The sequence below is a fragment of the Rhinatrema bivittatum genome, chromosome 14 (assembly GCF_901001135.1).
Source record: "Rhinatrema bivittatum chromosome 14, aRhiBiv1.1, whole genome shotgun sequence".
NCBI classification, from domain to species: Eukaryota; Metazoa; Chordata; class Amphibia; order Gymnophiona; family Rhinatrematidae; genus Rhinatrema; species Rhinatrema bivittatum.
The window spans coordinates 12,025,556-12,047,483 of record NC_042628.1 but is presented as its reverse complement, the minus strand read 5'-3'; the positions used below and the strand labels follow the sequence as shown (position 1 = coordinate 12,047,483).

The 21,928-nt window shown below is 43.0% G+C and overlaps 1 protein-coding gene across 5 annotated transcripts in view; it reads right to left on the bottom strand.

Moving 5' to 3' along the window:
- The window catches only part of MAD1L1 (mitotic arrest deficient 1 like 1), an 841,854-nt gene that overhangs the window by 270,529 nt on the left and 549,397 nt on the right, over nucleotides 1-21,928 (bottom strand). For 2 of the 5 annotated variants that reach the window (XM_029576299.1, XM_029576300.1), the window contains exon 18: nucleotides 236-2,681. The exons of 1 other annotated variant lie outside the window; for it this stretch is intronic. In XM_029576299.1, the coding sequence (XP_029432159.1) occupies nucleotides 2,523-2,681 (159 nt within the window). In that variant the 3' untranslated portion in view covers nucleotides 236-2,522. Of the gene's footprint in view, nucleotides 1-235; nucleotides 2,682-21,928 lie in introns of those variants that run through there. 2 more of the 5 variants (XR_003852570.1, XR_003852571.1) reach the window with 2 other exon arrangements.

Here is a 21,928-nt window from a genome sequence, read left to right as displayed (position 1 = left end):
AGTTTTATCGCAGAGACATGTAACGAATGCCACCAGTTAGTGGTATTTTTCGACGTGACACGCTGCTGTCTGCACAAATTGTGGCTGCTCTGTACAACTTATCATTCCCTTTAGCGTAATACCAACCAATGGATCTCTGGGGCTGAATTTCGGTCAGCAGCTTTCACATTTTTTGTGTATAAATTTGTAACAGAACAAAACTGCATGATAAAAACAGGACAATAGACAGTGCACATTTTGTCAGATCAGATGTTTCTTTTATTTCATAAACTACAAACTATAATGCCGTCTCATAAAAATAAAGCCTTTTTGGGGATTTTTTTTGTGTGGCAATTCCATGCAAACAGTATCCACATCAATGCTAAGGAGGAGGAGGAGGAGGACACGACACATGGAGGCAGAACCTAAACGCCCGCTCATGGGATCCACACCCCCGACGCAATCATGCCACATACACAGGTTCAAGACAAGCGAGAAAGAAAGGGGGAGCAAGGTCGCCTGTCCCTAGGACTACATCACAATCTAACTGGAATTAGAAGGGAACAGCAAATTGTCAATCAGCTTTCTTCAGTTTTCACAATTCTACTACCCTGTCTCTTTCTTGGAAAGAGGGTGACTCCTGCAGCCCTGCATTGCGATGCCAAGTAACCGCAGGCACAGCCATTCTCATTAAAAAAAAAAAAAAAAAAGACACACACACACATTTATTGCTAGGACTGTACTTTCATCAAATCCCAAGAAAGTAACTTCAAAAATACTTTTTTTGTTTTGTTACATAAATGTATTTTGTGACATTTGTGAATACAGAAGTTTATTCATAATTTTCTATTACTTAAAATGCTTGTTCATACTCATGACGCGGCATCTCTCTGGCTATCAGAATGCTGCCACCTGAGGATCGCAAACCACAGGGCACCCTCAGCATTCCATGCTCCTCTGACACCTCCCACTCATTACATAAACATGGCGGAGGAGAACATGAACTATAGGGCATCCTCAGCATTCCATGCTCCTCTGACACCCTCCCACTCATTACGTAAACATGGCGGAGGAGAACATGAACCACAGGGCATCCTCAGCATTCCATGCTCTGACACCTCCCACTCATTACATAAACATGGTGGAGGAAAACATGAACCACAGGGCATCCTCAGCATTCCATGCTCCTCTGACACCTCCCACTCATTACATAAACATGGTGGAGGAAAACATGAACCACAGGGCATCCTCAGCATTCCATGCTCTGACACCTCCCACTCATTACATAAACATGACGGAGGAGAACATGAACCTCAGGGCACCCTCAGCATTCCATGCTCCTCTGACACCTCCCACTCATTACATAAACATGGTGGAGGAAAACATGAACCACAGGGCATCCTCAGCATTCCATGCTCCTCTGACATCTCCCACTCATTACATAAACATGGCGGAGGAGAACATGAACCACAGGGCATCCTCAGCATTCCATGCTCCTCTGACACCTCCCACTCATTACATAAACATGGCGGAGGAGAACATGAACCACAGGGCATCCTCAGCATTCCATGCTCCTCTGACACTTCCCACTCATTACATAAACATGGCAGAGGAGAACATGAACAATCTTTGGACTAAGCAGATGGCCCTTAGCACATTAAGATGAGGGCATATTTTATTTCATTTAAAAAATATAATAAAGCTGAGGTGAAAAGGAATCATTGTGGATACTCAAAACCTAGAAAATGTTTTTTTTCAGAACGAGCTGAAGGAGGGGCAACAGGTACTTACACCCCTGTGGCTTGCTATCCATGAAGCTATACATTGGTTCTACAAAGGCCGCTTCAATGACACTACTTTGTTACTGAGGTCAATCAGCGGTGTCCCAGACCTCAGCTAGATGAGGAACAAGGAAACCAGTTCATGAGTTAAGCCTATGAAAAGGAATACAGGCTAACATCTCATTAGGAAACGGTGAAGGAAAGAGATGTTGAAAGGAAAGAAATCTGAAGGTCTCTGGGAAACAAGATCAGAGAACCACCAACCAGGATCCTTTCCTCTCTAAAAATGTTGTGTTAACAACGACAGTCTCTACAGACATGCTGAGCAAAGTGGATCTGGGAAGGGGAACTGGGACCATCCTCTCCCTACACATATTATACCTAAAGGAAAACTGTTTGGCTCCCACAGTACCAGAGAGAGAGAAGCACCGATCTCCGTTTTCCATGAGATGGATTCTCTGCTCTGTTTGCGCAGTTCTGACATAAGGAAAGAAAGTTAACTATTTCATATATATTGCCTGCTTGCTTGTGCCCCACCGGTCACACAGTCCCTGCAGCTGTTGCCCATCTCTTAACACTAGTAGGACATGGCTGCAATAAAGCAAAAGCAAGAACGTGAGTGGAAGAAGCAGCCTGCCCAGTGCTCATTAACTTGTATCCATCAGCGCGGAATGCTCTTCACACAGGCCCCTCCGGACCAGAATATCTGGAAGTTACGAAGCATGCACTTCACAGGCTCAGCGCTTGCAGAGGAGTTAGAGTTCAGGCAAAGGTCTGACGACTGAAGAGGTCCAAGGTCACGGCGCTAAGGAATGCTGGGATACTGTTCTGATGATGCAGGTGAAGGTCAATGAAGTCACGCACTGTTAGGGAGAAATTTGTTTCTAAGAGTTGCATTTTCCCACCGGAGCTGCTGGAGGCCTGAGAAGAAAGGGAGGCGAGGTTGCAGAGGGAGGGGGGGAGAGGAAGGGACAGGCAGGTGGGAGAAAGGAGTGAAAGGGAAACAAAGAAAAAAAAAAAAAAGATAACTGTCAGTAGTGTAGTTTCATGTTTTATTCCACAGGACTGGATCATCTTGAGCTGCCTTGCTGTGGAGTCTCCCTTCCAAGCTCTGTAGATCCCTATTCTAATCACGGCCATGTTATCTGCTGCAGAGCGGGCGTTTTACATATCATTTAATTGGACTGCTATTAAGTTCTGCATTTCCAAAACCTCCAAACAATCACTCCTTGCATGACCCACATATGAATAATACATCAGAAGGAAGAGTCTGTGATATCCAAAAGGGCTGCAAAATGATTACAGGCAAAGATAAAAAAAAAAAACACAGAGCCAGAAATCCCCCAGCCTTTCCTTCCACACAACTGCAGGCATAACAAGCCGAAGGCAGCGCAAGATCAGGGGCAAATGTAAAGAGGCGTGAACTCTCCGGCAGCTCAGACACCATGAAGAGAGTGAGCGGCTAAGGGTGACACTGGGTTAAAGGTGACCAGACGGGACAGGATTAGTCAGTCCTGCTTTCCCCCACCATTGAACGTGTGGAAATTCCAATCCACAGAGGCGAGGGAGAGAAATCAGATTGGGCTCCCACGCTCCCTTTAGGACGTGAAGCTGCCTGGTCACCTTTCCTTCTTAGACTCTACAATTCAACCCTTGCAAATGTTACAAAACGCAGCTGCTCGCATCATCACTGACACAAGCCGCCACGAGCAATTCACTCCAGCACTTCAATCATTACACTGGCTACCCGTGGCATCCAGAATAATATATAAAGCCATGACGCTTATACATAAAGCCATTCACAACAGAGATATGCGCTGGTTCACTGATCACCTACAATTCAAAACATCAATCCGCCCAACCAGATTCCAGCACTTAGCTAAACTGAAGATCCCTGCACCTAATCTGACCAATCTTTCCTCTACGAAAGAACGTTCATTCATCACTGCTGGATCCACAATATGGAACACCATGCCATCGGAATTACGCCAGGAATTTTGCCATAAAAAATTTAAACAAAACTTAAAAACCTGGTTATTCATAAAAGCCTACTATCAATGAACTGAGTCCTATTCTTTGCTTTCTAGTTTATTTCCAAAGACAACCAAAATTGATATTTATTTTCTTTATACAAAGTTATACATGGTTTTGTACTCTTTCAGTTATAATGTTATACTGTAAAGCACTATGCTGAATTAATGTTTGAATGTAAACCGAGGTGATGTTACTTACGTGCCCCGGTATATAAAAAAATAGGTAAATAAATAAATAAATAGACTCTCCTTCAAGCAGATGGACACTGTTAGAGTTCAGCCTGGTAGAAGAGGGTCAGCGGTGAATGAAAGAGGAAGGAGAAAGAATGACATGGAGCTACAGTGAAGGAGAAAGAAAGAGATGAAGAGGGAAAAAACCACAGACGATGAAGACAGAGCCGATAGGTGATGAGAAAAGGGGACGAGAGGGATGGCGATTTCAGACAGTGCTGGAATGTTGTGAGCTAGGACTTTGGGGGACTTGTGTTTACAGTAGGATTTTGAGTAATTGAATAACCATGTAACTTTGCTTTAACTGAGATTAATTACTCAGCAAAGATGCAAGCTGCATTTCCAATTGCCTGCCACTTAGAGCAACCTTCAAATCTTATACCAACAGCAACAAATTAAGGCCTCAGTGTAATAAGGTGTGCTTGGCTGCATGCACACGTTAACGCACTGTTCTGCTCACATCTTTGTGTACACAGCTTTACCTCTGATATAATAAGGGGTTTAGTGCTTCAAATCGCCAAACTGCTGTCCAGCCTCTCAACTTGCTGCAGTTACAAATGAAGTTTCTCCAGTTCAGCCTCTCAAATGTGGAACCAGTGCACTAACATTTTTTCCCTTGATTCAAAGGCTTAAAGTTTGAGGTCAAGAAGAGGAAGAATCCGATGAGTGCCTGAAATGTGCATGGTGGTTCTGTCTTTGTTATACTGCAGACAGAGTCTGGCTTCTTGGAGTCTCCATTTCAGTTTTTGTCTGCATCTTGCTGGTTCTAATTTGTGATCTTTATTCTGTATTTGGTGAGGGTCTGTCTCTTTCTGCACAAGTGATCAAGGGGAGAGATTTTGCTAGCGTGTCGTGTCTCTGTAGGGTTCTATAGCAAGCGGGTTTGTTTCGTTTCCCCAGTAGGTGGTGTATTGGGATTCTGGGACCCAGTATAATATTTACAGTGCTTTTTCACAGGTAGGGTTCTTGTTTGAGTTCTTGGAATTACTAGTGTTACGTTATGATAAGTTTGCAGTAAAGATTTTGAGTGACTTTTTTTTACACTGTCTCTGGTGTTACTGTGAGGTGCCTGTCTGGATGTGGTGTGGTATCTGCCGCTCTTTGTGTTTGTGTGTACCTGATTGCTCCTATCAGCAGCCTGAAGAGAATCAAAACTGGAATTTTGAGCTTCTGGCTGGCAAGATGTTTGACTGCTATTTGGCAAATTGTTCAATAGTTCAATAGCTGATTGGTTGATGAGAAAATTTGACACATATATATATATATATACATATACACATAAACATATATATTATATACACAATGTAAACCAACTCTGGTGGATGGGAAGCCCAACCAATTCTATGCATGGAAGGGGGCCAAGGCTTAAAAAGTTTGCCCACCCCTGATCTAAGGCACCGTCTGTGGAGCAATTACCAGAAAACAAAAGCTCTGAAACAAAACTTTACAGCATTTCTCCACATTAGTCTGTACCTTATTTAAAATAAAAGCTATAAATAAAAAAGAAATCTCTGAAATAACCATCAAACCAAACAAAAAAAAACAACAAAGTTTGTAACACTGTTACTGAAACGCTCTTTGCTTTGAAAGCTGCGGGAAAATACATGGATGCTTTTTACCTTGTTACTACTTTAACATGTTTTAAAAGGTGTTCCCTAAAGCTGAGTCTTGGCAGGGAGGGTTAAGGAGTTGGCAGCCTTACCGAGATTCGGAACTGGGGCATGAGCCACTGCACTGAGAATTCTTTAATAGCCATTCGGACATTGCCTTTGCTCCACACCAATGATGCATCTTCTATCATACAATGACGACACTTCCCCTGCACGTGCCACCTATAATTAGCCATCAGTCTGCACTGCTACATCTTGCTAACCCTCTGTCTTGCCACTTCTCATTCATCATCCCTCTGCTGATCTTCCTGAAAATACCTATCTCCAGCATGTATGCCATTTGCATAAACTCTATGTTCCTGAGAACATTTTATTTTTGTGATAAACCCTTCAACGGCAAACACTGCCAGCTATTTAAATTAATAACGTGCGCATCCTTCACTTTGTGACCTGGTTACGATGTACTCAGGGAGTACCAAGTGCAGCAATGGTCATGCTAACAGATACAGACAGGGCAGCCACAGTCTTTTTTAAATTTGCTTCTCATCACCCAGTTAACAGTAAGTGAAGTTTGGTGTCTGATCTTGTGTTCGTTCATCACTATGCTTGTAAGTATGAATGAGAGCAAGCAAATGCATGGAAATATTCCTTGCAGTTCCCCAAAGCAACTCCCATCTAACACAAAACACTAATTAACAAAAGACTCGGGCATGAGGAGTTACGCAGAATGATGCCGGGAGCGGATGCACCGGAAAGAGAAGAAACCAAATAATTGTAAGCCCCTTCCATATATGTGTCTCATTTCTTCACAACCTGCAGCTCTCACAGTACATTCTAGGTCAAAGAAAACCGATGAGCAGAAAATCACTACTGGGTATGAGAACAAGAGAAAGCACACAAAATAGAAAGCATTTTTAAAGAGGCACTTCATGTCGAAAAGCCTACGTTGTAGCACTAGGATTCACCCTAATTACTGACAAGCCCACCCACAAAGCAGGACACTCTCTAGATTTATCATTTATAAAACACAGACAACTAGAACACATTAAAACAGAATATATACCGATACCGTGGTCAGACCACTTCCTAATAGAATCCGCTATCAAACATACCGAACAACAAGTGACTCAAAAAAGAGAACCCATTGAATTTGAATATCGCCCACCTTTTAATATAGACAACCTAAAAGACAAACTAGAAGAAAAATTAGCTGAAATAGATTGCACCAACTGCGACTCGGCCACAACAGCATGGATGCAAACAACCAAAAACTTAGCAGATGAGATAAACCCAATTAAATACATGAGCAACATGGAACCCAAAGAAACAAACCCCTGGCATAACGAAAAGATAAAGGTAGTCAAAAGAAATCTGAGGAAAAAAGAAAAAGAATGGAAAAAAAAATAAAACAACTGAAAACCTAACTAAATACAGGAAGCAACTAGCCTACTATAAACAAATAATACTCAATGCAAAGAAACATTATAGTATGAAAATAACGAAATTTGCAAACAACCCTAGAGCCTTGTTTACCATAGTAAAAAATCTCACAAATGATACATCTGACTCTTCACAAAACCTTCCAGTAAATAGATGTAATGAAATAGCTACATTTTTTTAATGACAAAATTACGAACCTAAAAACAAAGATTCCAAAAATAACTAAACAAAACATCAAAATGCAAAAAAGAGATGTTAAACAATGGGAGACATTCAGTGAAATATCCGAAATAGAAGCTGAATCGATGCTAAAAAAAACTAAACCCTGCCCCACATGCGTATGACACAATACCCACCACAGATATAAAAAATCTAGCCACCACAACCTCGCCGACTTTAACAAAAATCATTAATCTATCATTAAATGAAGGAAACATGCCAGATTCACTAAAAGGAGCAATAGTAAAACCAATTTTGAAAAAAAAGAACAGCGATCCACTCACCCTGAGCAATTATAGACCAGTATCAAACCTACCACTAATTGCAAAATTAATAGAAAAAACCGTACAAAAATCAATTAGCAGAGCACTTAGAGGACAATAATATTCTGTACCCATCACAACATGGATTTCGCAAAAACTATAGCACTGAAACACTACTACTTACGCTAACAGACAACATCATGAGAGGTTTCGACAGCAGTAAACATTACATTTTAGTAATGCTGGACCTATCAGCGGCATTCGATACAGTAAATCATGATATCCTATTAAATAGATTAGAAGAAATAGGATTATGCAACACAACAATCAAATGGTTCAAATCATACCTAAATAACAGATATTTCCAAGTGCAAATCAAAAAAGCAATGTCAGAAAGAATAAACCTTCAAACAGGAGTTCCGCAGGGATCAGCCCTATCTGCCACACTATTCAACATACACATGCTGCCATTATGCCACCTGCTAGCTGGTCTGGGCATCTCACACTACATATATACTGATGATATTCAATTAATACTTCCAATTAATGACTCAATTGAGAAAACATTAACCTTAGCCAACATGTATCTAGATATAATAAAACAGCTCTTAAACCAGATGGAATTAGTTATTAACATAGAGAAAACAGAATTCCTACATCTTGAATGAAAAAACATCACAATCATTCAAAACCCAATCACAATCAATAACAACCAAAAAATACAACTAGCAGAGAAAGTACGAAACCTTGGAGTGATTATCGATACGGAACTAAGTATGAAACAACATATATCTCAAAGTAAGAGAAGGTTACACCAAACTTCTGACTCTCAGAAGACTTAAACCACTACTAACACCAAATGCCTTCCAGTCAGTACTACAAGCATTAATTTTTTCAAGCACTGATTACTGTAATGCCCTTCTACTAGGATTACCCCACACCATAAGACAAGACCACTACAGGTATTACAAAACACAGCTGCAAGAATTTTAACCGGTAAAAGTAAGAGAGACCATATCACCAAAACCCTAATTGAACTACACTGGCTACCCATTGAACAAAGAATTCAATACAAGATTCTATGCACCATACATAAATTAATACACGACAAAAAGGCAGAATGGCTGAACACAGCCCTTCACGTACACGTCCCTAACAGAAACTTGAGATCAGCAATCAAAGCCCTACTAACTATTCCCTCAGTAAAAACAGTCAGACTAACTCAAGTGAGGGATAGGGCCCTATCCCTGGCTGGACCTATAATATGGAACACAATGCCTTTAGAAATCAGAACACAGAGACATCAAAGCATTCAAAAAAAGTTTAAAAACATGGCTATTTAAGCAAGCATACCACAAAGAGTAGAATCCAGGGAATTGTATTATGCAGTCCGAAGAACTCCCACACACACACATCAGCTTACTCGAATGGTGTGTGTGTATATTTTATTTTACTTTACCTCTATTAGATTGCAACAACAGAGGACCAGACTTAAGTGTTAATTTATCTTATAGCTGATATACTTAAAGTAGACATGACTTATCACAACCACTAAATAATATTTAATATGAAACTGTTACAGTATTTGATGGCACCTGTTTAGTTAATATAACTTAACACATTTAAGTTTGAAATTATGTGCCTTATTGTGAACTGTTGTGACGGCAACTAGCTTAACGACGGTATAGAAAAGATTTTAAATAAATAAGCCATTTCAGAAACTATAATTGTCTAGCCAGGTGCTGCACAATAATAATTGGTTGAGTGTGGTTGTTTTGGAAAAGCTGTGGCATATGACAGCTAAGGGGCCTGGGAAGTCCAGGATTAATTGGAACACAGTTTGGTGAAAACCCATTTGGATCAAGGCAACAAACTCCGGGTTCAGAGAGAGGTTATTTCACATTGGCCAATGACATCACAAAAGTGACGTGACAATCGCATTTTCAATCAAAACAGCCTAAACCGGGACGGCCTGGTGGCGGAGCCACATACGGCCACGCAGTAGGCTTGGATTCCATTCCTGAGCCTGGCCAGGGTTGGAGCGGGGATGCTGCTTGGACAGCATTTTCAAGCCCTTGAGCAGGAGGGATTCTAAGCCACCGTGAAATAAATAGCTATGTCTATCTGGTTCCAGAAAGAGCTGCAAGTCTGTGGTCTTTCTGGTTGCGAACTGTTGCTGTGAAGGTTGGGCGAAATGGAGGTAGGGTGAAAAACATGGGGAAATCTCCCCCCCCCCCCCCCCCCCCGATGATTGCAAATGAAGGCTGGTGACTGTCAGTCAATAAAAGTCCATTTCAATTCAGCTGGACAATCACAGGTGGAGAACATTGCTGGGCCAACCCCCCCTTCCACTAGCCTGAAACCACAAGGTTAGGGATTCATTTTAGCATTTCAACAAAAGGAAATTTGAAAACAGAATAAATGGAAGACAGGCACAGGTCTCATTCTCATTGATCACTAAAAGGTGAATTTTTTATTTTATTTTTTTTAAAGTCCAGCTCGTGCCAAAACTGGGAGATCCGTGAATGTGTCGGGCCAGCGTGCATCGAGCGGATTTTAAAAGGCGCCCCTGTACATGCGTATCTCCCACTAGATGCACAAAGGAACAATTTAGAAAAAGGGGCAGGGCATGGACGCTCCTGGATTTCAGCTTCAATTTTTCACGCAAATACTGACGCGCACAGGTGCGCCGGGGTCCCCCTGCCACACAGCTTTACTTCTGCTATGGAGGACGTGCAAGGAATAAAAAAAAGAAAGAGAGAGATTGGGGGGGGGGTCTAAGGCTCGGGGTTAACAGGGGAGAAGGGAACGCTATTAAACTGGGGGGGGGGGAGGGGGGTTTGGAAGTCCTATCCCTTACCCTGGGCGAACTGGGAACAAACAGGGAAAACTGGTAATGGCGTTGAGACGCGTCTATCAAAATCCGCCCGCGCATAGGCGCGTGGCAACTTAAAACTGTGCGCACATGTGCATGCAGTCAGCATATTTTGTGTGCACATAGATGCGTGTGTAATAAAACAGCCACATCTCTGAGCGCGTGCCCGCGCCGGTGTGAAAGTTACCATCCCCAAAACAGAAGTGTTCTTTTTTTTCTACTTGCACATTATGGAAATCTCTACCTTCGATGTGAATAAAACCTTCAACAAAAGAAAAACGTTCTATATTTTTTCTGTTTGTATAAATAGGCAATAGATCGCTCAAGAGTAGTAGAGCCACGCTTCTGTGATGTAGTCATTTATAAAAAAAAAAAAAAAAGTGAAAGAAAAGCCTTGAAGTGTTTGAAGCAATGTTTTCCTTTTATATCAGAAATTCAGGAAGGCGTACAGGGCTGAATAATTCAGAGTGTGCAGTCTACCGATGTCACGGAAAGGATATTATGTGTGCATAACTTTACAATATGTGAACATACAAAAGTCATATTTTATAATTTATAAAGGAGAGGTGTCTCAATCCACCATGACTGAAAACATTCATCTGTCTCTCACTGATCTGTAAAAGACGATCAGAGTGCAGTTTATAGCCTGCTCTTGAAGAAAGTGCAAACATGCACCGGGGGGCAACGGAATACAGATCAAAAAATATTAACCTGCGGGAAGAGAGGAATATTAATAGCAGCTGCCAGTGAGTGCAGGGAAAGGAGATGACAAAAGGCAGAAAACATTTATGTTTGTAGAAGTGTCAAATTATGATTGGATTGGGCATCTCAGAATTACAGTTGTCTTGGGCTAGAAAAATGACCTGCAGTGATTAATAATCCCACTGCTGAGGGTCCATCTTTCCCTGCTGTAACTCTGTTTCGGCTATAGTCCATGAGAATTACATACGGCAGTATTATCTGAGGGGTCCTTGGAAGTGGGATAGCGTGGAGAATATGGCAGGGGGAGAGAGGAAACTTGTGCGTGTTTGGTAATGTTACGTTGGAGTTTCTAACAGCAAAGCAGATTCACCACAAGACTTTTACACTCTTAGGGGAAGACACATACTGCTAGAGAGGCTCGTCTTCCCCTTGCTATCTTAAGCATGACATTTCATCAAAGTCGTCAAGATGAAATCCTGCAGCACTCCAAAGAAGCTGAAGCCTCTCCAGGACAGAGAGCGAGTCACCAGCCTGTTCTAAGGTTTCTGAATGAAACCTCATCTGCACTTTTTTAAACCCTTCCTGCTTCCTTGCTCACAGCATCGCTCCAGCACTTTGCACGGCTGTACTCGTGTTATGTACTTCAGTCTCTCACTCCTCTCGGGGCACAGAACCTCCTAAGGGTGCACCAAACCAGACGGAAGCATCTTTAGTGCCTCGCTTGCTTCGAGGATCACTTACTATCACCGCGATCCAAATGACAGATAACCATTTCAGACGCTCCTCCATCCATCTACTCCTATGGCAACATCATCTGCACCCATTATTAAAATCCAAGAGGACACCGACATTCAGCTCCTCTCACGTAACTCCCACACCCGAGCTATCATTTCTATCACCCTTTTCTACATCATCCTATTTACTGCCCTTCAGCCCTTTGCTCCTATGAAGTTTCGAATCCCTGTGCAGCTTTCTAGTCTAATTTTCCCCCTTCCATTGTTTAGCCAACATCCAGGCATAAGCCTGCTTTCTTTTCTAAAGAAGAACAAGGAAAGAAAAATTTAAGACTGTATTGCAGTAGATGCAACTTCTATCACACATAGAAAGACCACTAGATAACCCTGTTCCTTGCACTGAGTACTGTGGCAGGACAGCATGTAATAAATCTTTGCAATAATATCATCTACCTTTGAAACATGATGAAAATACTCCTGGGGCATGAGGCTACCTGAAATCGTTTTCCCCAGAGCCCAGTAGCTTTGATCCATCGCCCGCTGACCTTATCGGTCTAGTAGCGCTTAGCTTTGTCACGATTCAACGTAAACGGATTCATTCCTAACTTAAACAAAAAAGAAAAATCCCTCCTCTGACATTTTAACAAGACATTTCTTTTATTTCCAAGCCTAGCTTTTTTAGCTTCTGAGATTTTCTAAATGTCAAGAGCCTGTTGCCCACCAGCAGCAGTCCGGAAATTCAGAAAAAATGCGCAGAAGGCGAGAGGCATTAAGAGTTCTACTGCTTTCGGGGCTTCAGAGCACAGCGAACACTAAAAATGGGCAGGAGGCCGGATTATTACATCACAAAGCAAAGCAAATTCAAATTTAATTTTGAAAGCTACAGGTCGCGTGTTGAGAGGGGCTCCCCCCTTCACACGAAAACGCTTTCTGCTGGATAGTCAGGTCTCTTAGCTGCTGCTGCTTGAACATACTCCTTGGCACCGAAGAACAGATCGCTGGGAAGGGGATCAGACAGCATCTGTCACTCGGTGTTCGGTGTTGGAAAATGACTTCTTCCCAGCTCTCCACCAACAACAGAATCTCAGCTTACATGGCATGACAATCTGAGAGGCGGTTGTTGGGAAACAGGGAAGGAAAACAGATGAGCAAGACAGCGAGCAGCATGTGGCAAGATCTGCCTCGGGCGGCAGCCCCCGGACCCTACCTTCCACAAAACGAGCAATCCTCAGAAACCTGAAACGCGCCTGCTACTGTCTGCACGAGCCTTCTTTGCCACCGAGTGCAGACCTGCGCTTACAACATCATCAACCACTGTTCAGACAGCTACATGGTCGAATTGAGCCTCCGCGGACGTGTGTGTGATAGCAACCATGGGACCTGCCAGGCCCTTACGAGCCATCACCAGAGGCCTGGGACTAAGTGACCTCTCTGACTGATGGACTTTCCAGGCTTACTTTACAGTAAATGTCAGGTTACAGATTCAGAGAGAAGCGTGTGTCACGCCTCACTGTCATTCAAAAGGTGTTTTTCCCAAGTTCATAAAAAGGAAAGAGAGACTGGCCTGTCGGAAATCTACTCAGTTTTAAAAATCCTGAGGATCTTTAAAAATGGGCCCAAAGCTTGCATGCGCTGCCTGTGACCTCTTTATCAAAACCTTCCAACTGCGTTAGATCTTTCTAATGAATCCCTTGCTAGCCATTATCTCATATTTAAATAACCTTAGACAACTCATAAATCACTATAATTAGGAGTGGTTGATTAAAATCATAGAAACATTTACAAAAATAAATTGGCCAATAATACTTATATTCCAGTTGCAAAAATTACTGCTCAAGTTGGTTGAATTTTTCCCATGGATCATTTCCTGTGACGACACTCTACCACCTCCTGCAGGATAGCGTACAAACGGTCTGTTTTAAGGAGGAATCATTTCCACTAGGCAGTGTACACCCTCCTTTAAACAATTTCACAGGCAAAATCTCCTTGTTTATACCAAATTATTCACTCCCCTACAAGATTCTCGTTGAAACCAAAGACATTCAAACTGCTTCCTTGCAATATCGGTTTTACTTTCCACACCTGGGACTGTAGCGTCAGCGCATATAGGTGAATTTAAGAACCAGAGGGGACCGCGGTATACAAACTCGATCCCAAGATAAGGGGAGGAACTGCTCCGATAATTTAAGACAGTCTGGCGAGTCAGACTACATTTCTTCCCTTCAATTTATATCTTAATTTCTCCTTTTACCACAAAGCTGGTTGCCTTCAATACTTCAAGCTATTTTATTTTGTGTGTCTTTCTTCCCTGTAGGTTTTAAGGTGATCTAATAAGAAATACCTTTTAGGGGAGATCCTGATAAGGTAAAAGTACACTGTGAGTTAAAAGCCCAAAAGCCAATAGCAGTCAATAACCCCACGACACATAGGTGTGTAATATTCTCCCAACCCTGAGGGGCCAGCTCACAGTGCGTTCAGGGCAGCCCACCCGGGGGCAGGTCATCTGTGAGGAGGAGCCTGGAATTAGCCCACACATGGCTGGACGCCCAGCCTGTCAAGGCCGAGCTGAGGAGGGAGTATATAAGAAACCTCCTCAGAACACCTTAAAGGACCATCCATAGCTATCTGTACCAGTCCTCCTTAAGTCCCAGACCAACAAGGGATTGTAGGGCTAGAGTGGATCCCGGCAGCCTTGGATAAAAGACCAGGGCCTAGACTAGAGTGATGTGTGGGCCCCAGGAGAAAGATGGAAGCTTCGAGAAAGTGAGCATAACTGAACTGTAAGTTGTAACGGCCATCTTAGTTTTTTGTTACTTTTTTGAAGCACATGAAACAAAAAGGTTGTTTGTTTTGTTACGTTTCAACAATAAAGAAGTTTATATACACATTTTTTTTTCCCAGAGTCCAGCCTGGAGTCTGTGCTCTGGCTAGTCCTTACCACTTGGTACCACAAGTTCTACTATAACAGTAACCAAAAAGTGTTATTATGGTGGACAGCCTCTTTGGTGGGCCGATACAGTAAAAACGCGGGAGAGCGCTTTGGGTAGGCGCTAGTTTCTGAAAGCAAAATGTGTGGCTTGGCTGCACATTTTGCTTACTGAATCGCGCGGGAATACCTAATTGGGCCATCAACATGCATTTCCATGTTGCTGGCGTTATTAGGTTCGGGGGGGTTGGACGCACGTTTTGGACGCGCTATTACCCCCTTACTGAATAAGGGGTAAAGCCCATAAAATTGCTGACTACATAAGTCAGATCTAGTTCAAACTCATCAGTACATTTACTGTGAATGGGCCCAGTGACAGCGCTGTGCACTGCCATGAGGAAGGCCTCGAATGAATTCCCGGGCCAGCCAGGGTGGTTGGAAAGTTCACAACCCCTGAGGGGATGGGATTGGGGGGGGGGGGGGGGGGGGCAGGGAGTCAAAATAATCTAGTGGCAGAGCTCCAGAAGGAATTACTGGACAAAGTCAGGAAGGGATATAAAACAGGGGCAACATTTCCAGGTACTCATGCACGAATGGCAATGACCCCTGGATCCCAGCTCTGCCTCCGACTGAGTTGAAGGCCCCAGGAAGCAGGAGGAAACTGCTGAGGCCAAAAGAGGGGAGGGGGGGAGGGAGAAAAAAGAAAAATCTTAACTGGATAAACTGTTTTCACATTTTGAAAACCAAGTGTTTTATTCAAAAAAAAAAAAGGTAAAACAAGTGCTTTCTTTATTCTTTGGCAAATTTATTATTCTGCTCTCGCATTTTTTCCAGTTTTCTGGATCGTGAGGCAGCGCTGGAATGCTGCGGCACAGATCTAGCTAAAGCTGCTATTCTGAGGAGCTTCGTTAATGTATCAGCTCGATTCTAACGGGCTGATTTTCAAAAGTTTTACCGAGCTAACTGCAGAAACTACCCGGGTAAATCACGTACATATTTTCTCCCTGACTGACCGACCGCTGGCTAAATTTGTCCGCCCAGTTTAACAAGCTGCACAAACTCAGCCAATCAGAAAAGGGCTGGCTCTGAAGGTGTTTCCCGGGGACGGGTTTATGATTTAGATCGTCCGCTCGGATTTTCAGGGCTCAGATGACCTCGTTTGCGCAAATAGCCGCCCTAAATCTAGCCAGTCTAATTTTGTCCGGCTAGATTTAGGGGAATTTTCATCTCCAAACCTAGCTGGTTAGGACTGGCTGAAAACTCAGTTAAAAATGACAAGGTAAAGTTTTACCATTTTAGCAGCTGATTACAAATTGAGCCCTAAGGGTCTCTGGAACTATATTTGTCTCAAAAAAAACAAAACCAAATGATCCACATGGATGAAAAGAAGAAACTATCCAGAGAAACTGAAAATTTACAGGAAGATCAGATCAGAAGGTAAGGATGAAATATACCCAGGTCTTTGTAGATTCTGTTTGGTGACTATTTCAGACTAATTCAGAAGAAAACAGAGGACAGTGTACATTTTGGGCAAAATATTGGTACATTGGTGAAATAGAGCAACATTTGTCCAAAGATTTAATTTCTTGTAATTTCAGGATGAGGAAAAATTGCACAGAAAAATTCTGAAAGCAAAAACTAATGCAAAAATTGTGGGACTTCTGCTTGAAAGTGCTACATAAGTGGGCATAAGATCCATTTAGAGGGTCACAGGCTAAATCATGAAATGCCCTGGCTCTGACAATGGAAGACTTCTCACCACCTTATTAAAGACTTGTATCAATAAAAGAATAGGGAAAAGAACCACAAAGACCCGAGTTTTACAGTTCAAAAACACAGACTTTGAGGAAATGGGTAAGTACCTGGAGGAAGAACTAAAAGGATGGGAGAACGAGAGAGATGTGGATCAGCAGTGGACCAATCTAAAAGGAGCAATCACCAAGGCAACTGCTCTATATGTTAGAATTGTAAAGAAAAGCAAAAGGAAACTGAAACCTATCTGGTTCTCAAAGGAGGTGGCTGACAAAATTAAAGCTAAAAGAACAGCATTCAAGATATATAAAAGATCCCAAAGGGAAGAGCACAAAGAAGCATATTTGAATCAACTGAGGGAGACAAAGAAATTAATCAAGTTGGCAAAAAGTCAAGCGGAAGAGAGGATTGCCAAGGAGATAAAAAATGGTGACAAAACATTTTTCAGATACATCAGCGAAAAGAGAAAGGTCCAAAGTGGTATAGCAAAATTGAAAGGTGGTAATGATCAATGTGTGGAGAGTGACGAAGAAATGGCAGAAATATTAAACGAATACTTCAGCTCTGTGTTCACTAAAGAAGACCCTGGAGAAGGACCATCTCTACACAACAAGAAACTGGAGGGAAGTGGAATAGATGAAAATCCTTTCACAGTAGAAAAAGTGTGGGAAGAGCTAAAGAACCTGAAAGTGGACAAAGCCATGGGGCCTGATGGTATTCATCCAAGGATATTGAGGGAGCTCAGAGATGTTCTGGCGGCTCCACTGTGTGACCTGTTCAATAGATCCCTAGAAACGGGAGTGGTGCCGAGTGATTGGAGAAGAGCGGTGGTGGTCCCGCTTCACAAGAGTGGCAACAGGGAGGAGGCTGGAAACTACAGACCAGTTAGCCTCACTTCGGTGGTGGGAAAAGTAATGGAGTCACTGCTGAAAGAGAGAATAGTGAACAATCTACAGTCCGGAGAATCGATGGACCAGAGGCAACATGGATTCACCAGGGGAAGATCCTGTCAGACAAATCTGATTGACTTTTTTGACTGGGTAACCAAGGAATTGGATCAAGGAAGAGCACTCGATATCATATACTTGGATTTCAGCAAAGCTTTTGATACGGTTCCGCACAGGAGACTGGTGAATAAAACAAGAAGCTTGGGAGTGAGTGCCGATGTGGTGACCTGGATTGCAAATTGGTTGACGGACAGAAGACAATGTGTGATGGTAAATGGAACCTTCTCTGAGGAGAGAGCGGTTATAAGTGGTGTACCGCAAGGATCGGTGTTGGGACCGGTCCTGTTCAATATCTTTGTGAGCGACATTGCGGACGGGATTGAAGGTAAGGTTTGTCTTTTTGCGGATGACACTAAGATCTGCAACAGAGTGGACACGCCGGAAGGAGTGGAGAGAATGAGACGGGATCTAAGGAAACTGGAAGAGTGGTCGAAGACATGGCAGCTGAGATTCAATGCAAAGAAATGCAAAGTCATGCATATGGGGAGTGGAAATCCGAATGAAATGTATTCGATGGGGGGGGGGAAGGCTGATGTGCACGGAGCAGGAGAGGGACCTTGGGGTGATAGTATCTAATGATATGAAGTCTGCGAAACAATGCGACAAGGCGATAGCAAAAGCCAGAAGAATGCTGGGCTGCATAGAGAGAGGAATATCGAGTAAGAAAAGGGAAGTGATTATTCCCCTGTACAGGTCCTTGGTGAGGCCTCCCCTGGAGTACTGTGTTCAGTTCTGGAGACCGTATCTTCAAAAAGACAAAGACAAGATGGAAGCGGTACAGAGAAGGGCGACCAGGAAGGTGGAGGATCTTCATCGGATGACTTACGAGGAGAGATTGAAGAATCTAAATATGTACACCCTGGAGGAGAGGAGGAGCAGAGGTGATATGATACAGACTTTCAGATACTTGAAAGGTTTTAATGATCCAAAGACAACGACAAACCTTTTCCGTAGGAAGAAAATCAGCAGAACCAGGGGTCACGATTTGAAGCTCCAGGGAGGAAGATTCAGAACCAATGTCAGGAAGTATTTCTTCACGGAGAGGGTGGTGGATGCCTGGAATGCCCTTCCGGAGGAAGTGGTGAAGACCAGAACTGTGAGGGACTTCAAAGGGGCGTGGGATAAACACTGTGGATCCATAAAGTCAAGAGACCGCCAATGTAGAGTGGGTGGCTCACCAGAACGATGGCTACTGCCCGGAGACAATACCCTTATTAAATAAACATACAGATGCTTACTGTGACTCCAACATCGCTCTAAGCTTCAACGGCAAGAGGAAATGTGGAAAAAAGGATTTGATATCACAAAGAGGGGAGTAGCTGGCTTGTTACGGCGGTTACTACCCCAAACCAAATAAGCCTAATACTTCACTTTCCAAGCATATACAGCATAGTTCTCTGCTTCAACGGCAGGGGAGAAGAAAAGAGGGTTCGCACTCACAAAGCGGGGAGTAGCTGGCTTATTACGGCGGTTACTACCCCAAACCAAATGTGCCTGATACTTCGCTTTCGATGCATATCCAGCATGGCTCTCTGCTTCATGGCATGGGAGAGGCTGATACATCAAGCATTTCCAGCATAGCTCTCTGCTTCAACAGCAGGGGAATAAGAAAAGCTGAGGCTTCACGCATATCCAGAATAGCTTCAACTGCAGGGGAGAAGAAAAAAAAAAAAAAAAAACGATTCGCACTCACAGAGCAGGGAGTAGCTGGCTTGTTACGGCAGTTACTACCCTAAACCAAAAGGGCCTGATACTTCACTTTCAATGCATAACCAGCATGGCTCTCTGCTTCAACGGCAGGAGAGAAGAAAAACAACCAATAGGGGCTGTATGACATAGTCTGGGTAAAGGGAATAAACATGGGTGTAGCTTGCTTATTGCAGCAGTTACTACCCCTACTACCCCTAACTAATCAAGCTAGGTATTTCACTTGGATGCAGCTCCATCACTGTTCTCTACATCAATGGTGGGGGTGGAAGGGAAATAGAACCAAGAGTTAAGAGAAAATGATAAGTATGAGAGAAAAAAATGTGTGAAGCTTGCTGGGCAGACTAGATGGGCCATTTGGTCTTCTTCTGCCGTCATTTCTATGTTTCTATATCCAGCTAAAAAATATGGACTGAGCCAGCATGCTGCTGAAAAGGGGGAGGGTGCTTACATTTGAAAGCACCATCTGGAAGAAAAGAGATTACAGAAGATATGGAAACCTTTTCCACACTAGTGCACCGCTAACAGCAAAAGAGAAAGAAAGCAAGAGATGCAGAAATACAAGAATAAATCAAAGAAAAGTATGATGGCAGGGGGGGCGGGTCAGTGCAACATGAGAGAGGTTTTTATTAACATGTGGGCAAAAGGAAATAAGATTCAGACGACCACCAGCGTTGGGCTCTGACGTTTACGGTCCAGGGTACTGATATGCAGACATTAGGGAAAAAGCACAGGACTGCTTCTGTGGCCAAATCCAAAAGCAAAGCATGTTCAAGCAGCAGCACCGTATCAAGAAGGCTGCTCACCCCGTCAAAATATTACTAGCAGTAATTTCGTTATGGATTATCAGTGGCTTGGTTTTGATTATTAATATTACTACCCTTAACACAAGGCTTGGGGTTATATCCTGCAGGGAGTAGCAGTTACCAGCATAAGAAAACTTGCTGGGCAGACTGGATGGACCATTTGGACTTTTTCTGTCGACGTTACTATGTTAGATGGAAGCTGTGTGGACACCTTTTCACAGTGGTATAATACTGACAAGCGGAGGAGAAAAGGGGCGTGTGTGAAAAATACAAAAACGAGACCCTGGAAAAAATTATGATGGGCATCACCAGCGTGGAGAAAGTGAGAAGACAGTAGGTGTGTGTGCACTGCCTGTCAAACGTTTGACGCTTTCAGAAGAATGATTTGTATTCTTTGACTTGCTAACCCCATTGAGGAAGACATCGTTTTTGTGAAACTAAGGCCTTAAGTTGAGATTTTTGTATAGTATCCGAGTCTTGAAAGCATGGTCTATTAGCGCTACTTTGTTGAAGAAGGTTTTTTCTACTCATCATTGTAAAAGTGCGATGCACTACAACTGTTTCACAATTTGTAATGAAAGGATATTAAGGTTTGTTTTTTTTCTGCCAGTGATGGTTAAAAATGACTGTGAAGCCATTTGGCATCTTTATCAGTAAATATCTTCCTGCTAGACGCAGTGGATTGTAAAGTGGCTTTTTCATCCTTTAAGAAAAATTGATACTTTTTTTTGCACATTAGGATAAGGATTTGCACTAGCAATTATTTAAAACAATGTTTTCTTCAGTATTTCTTTTGTATGTTTTGCTATCTATCTACACATAGCACCAACAACCATCATGATATCCAGTTCCATAATCTTTACCAATTCCTAAAACTGATATTCAAATTGTTAATACAACAAAGTCCCTCCACTAAAATGAGCAAAAAACAATCTAAGAAATAAAACTTCTCATTTCAATTCAGTCAGGGCTGGTGCAAGGGTATTAGGCACCCTAGGCGAATCTCATGCCTTGCGCCCGCCCCCCTCCCCCCCCCCCCCCCCCCAGTATAGGCCCCAGCTCCGACCCCGACCTCATTCACTCAGATAGGCCCCCTCTCTTACACACACTTAGGTTCCTTGTCTCATTCACACCCTTACACAGGCTCCTTCCCTCTCTTTCACTAACACCATTGCTCTCTCGTACACACACACACACAATCCCTCTCACTCACACATACACACAAACAGAGGTGCCGCTCATGGCCCGCCGAGATTCTTCTTCACTCTGCCCCGAACAGGATTGGGCGCTGCTTGCGGCCCACTGAGTGCCTGCTTTTCTTGGCCACGAGTAGGATTGGTGCTACTCGCAGCCCGCCCAATCTCTGCTTCTCTCAGCTGTGAGTGGGATGGGCTCCGCTCGTGGCCCCACATGGCTGCTCTTTGCCGCCCCCTAGGCGACTGCCTTGTTCGCCTATTGGGACGCGCCAGCCCTGAGTTCAGTTAGAAAAGGTGGAGCTTAATCCAGGCCTGCAAGCTACATACGTAACCAAGAGCCGAAGGCTTTTTGACCGAGCAATTTGCTGTTCCATAAAGCGTGTGCAATTCCAGGTGCATGAATGTTGTGAAGGAAAAATGAGTGCAAGATAACAAATATGCATAATTTTCAAGCAATGTTTCCAATATTTGATGGAGGCCTTTAAAATAACACCAACCACTATTGGAATATAAAGGGCTTCTATGCTAGTTAGAATCCTTTTTTTTAAAATAAAGTTGCTTAAACACAACAAGAGCCTTTAACTTCTAAATAGGAAATGCACATTGGTCCTTGTCTTTAGCTGATTTCAGCAGCTATAATAGTCAAAAGAGCTTAATTGGTCTCCCA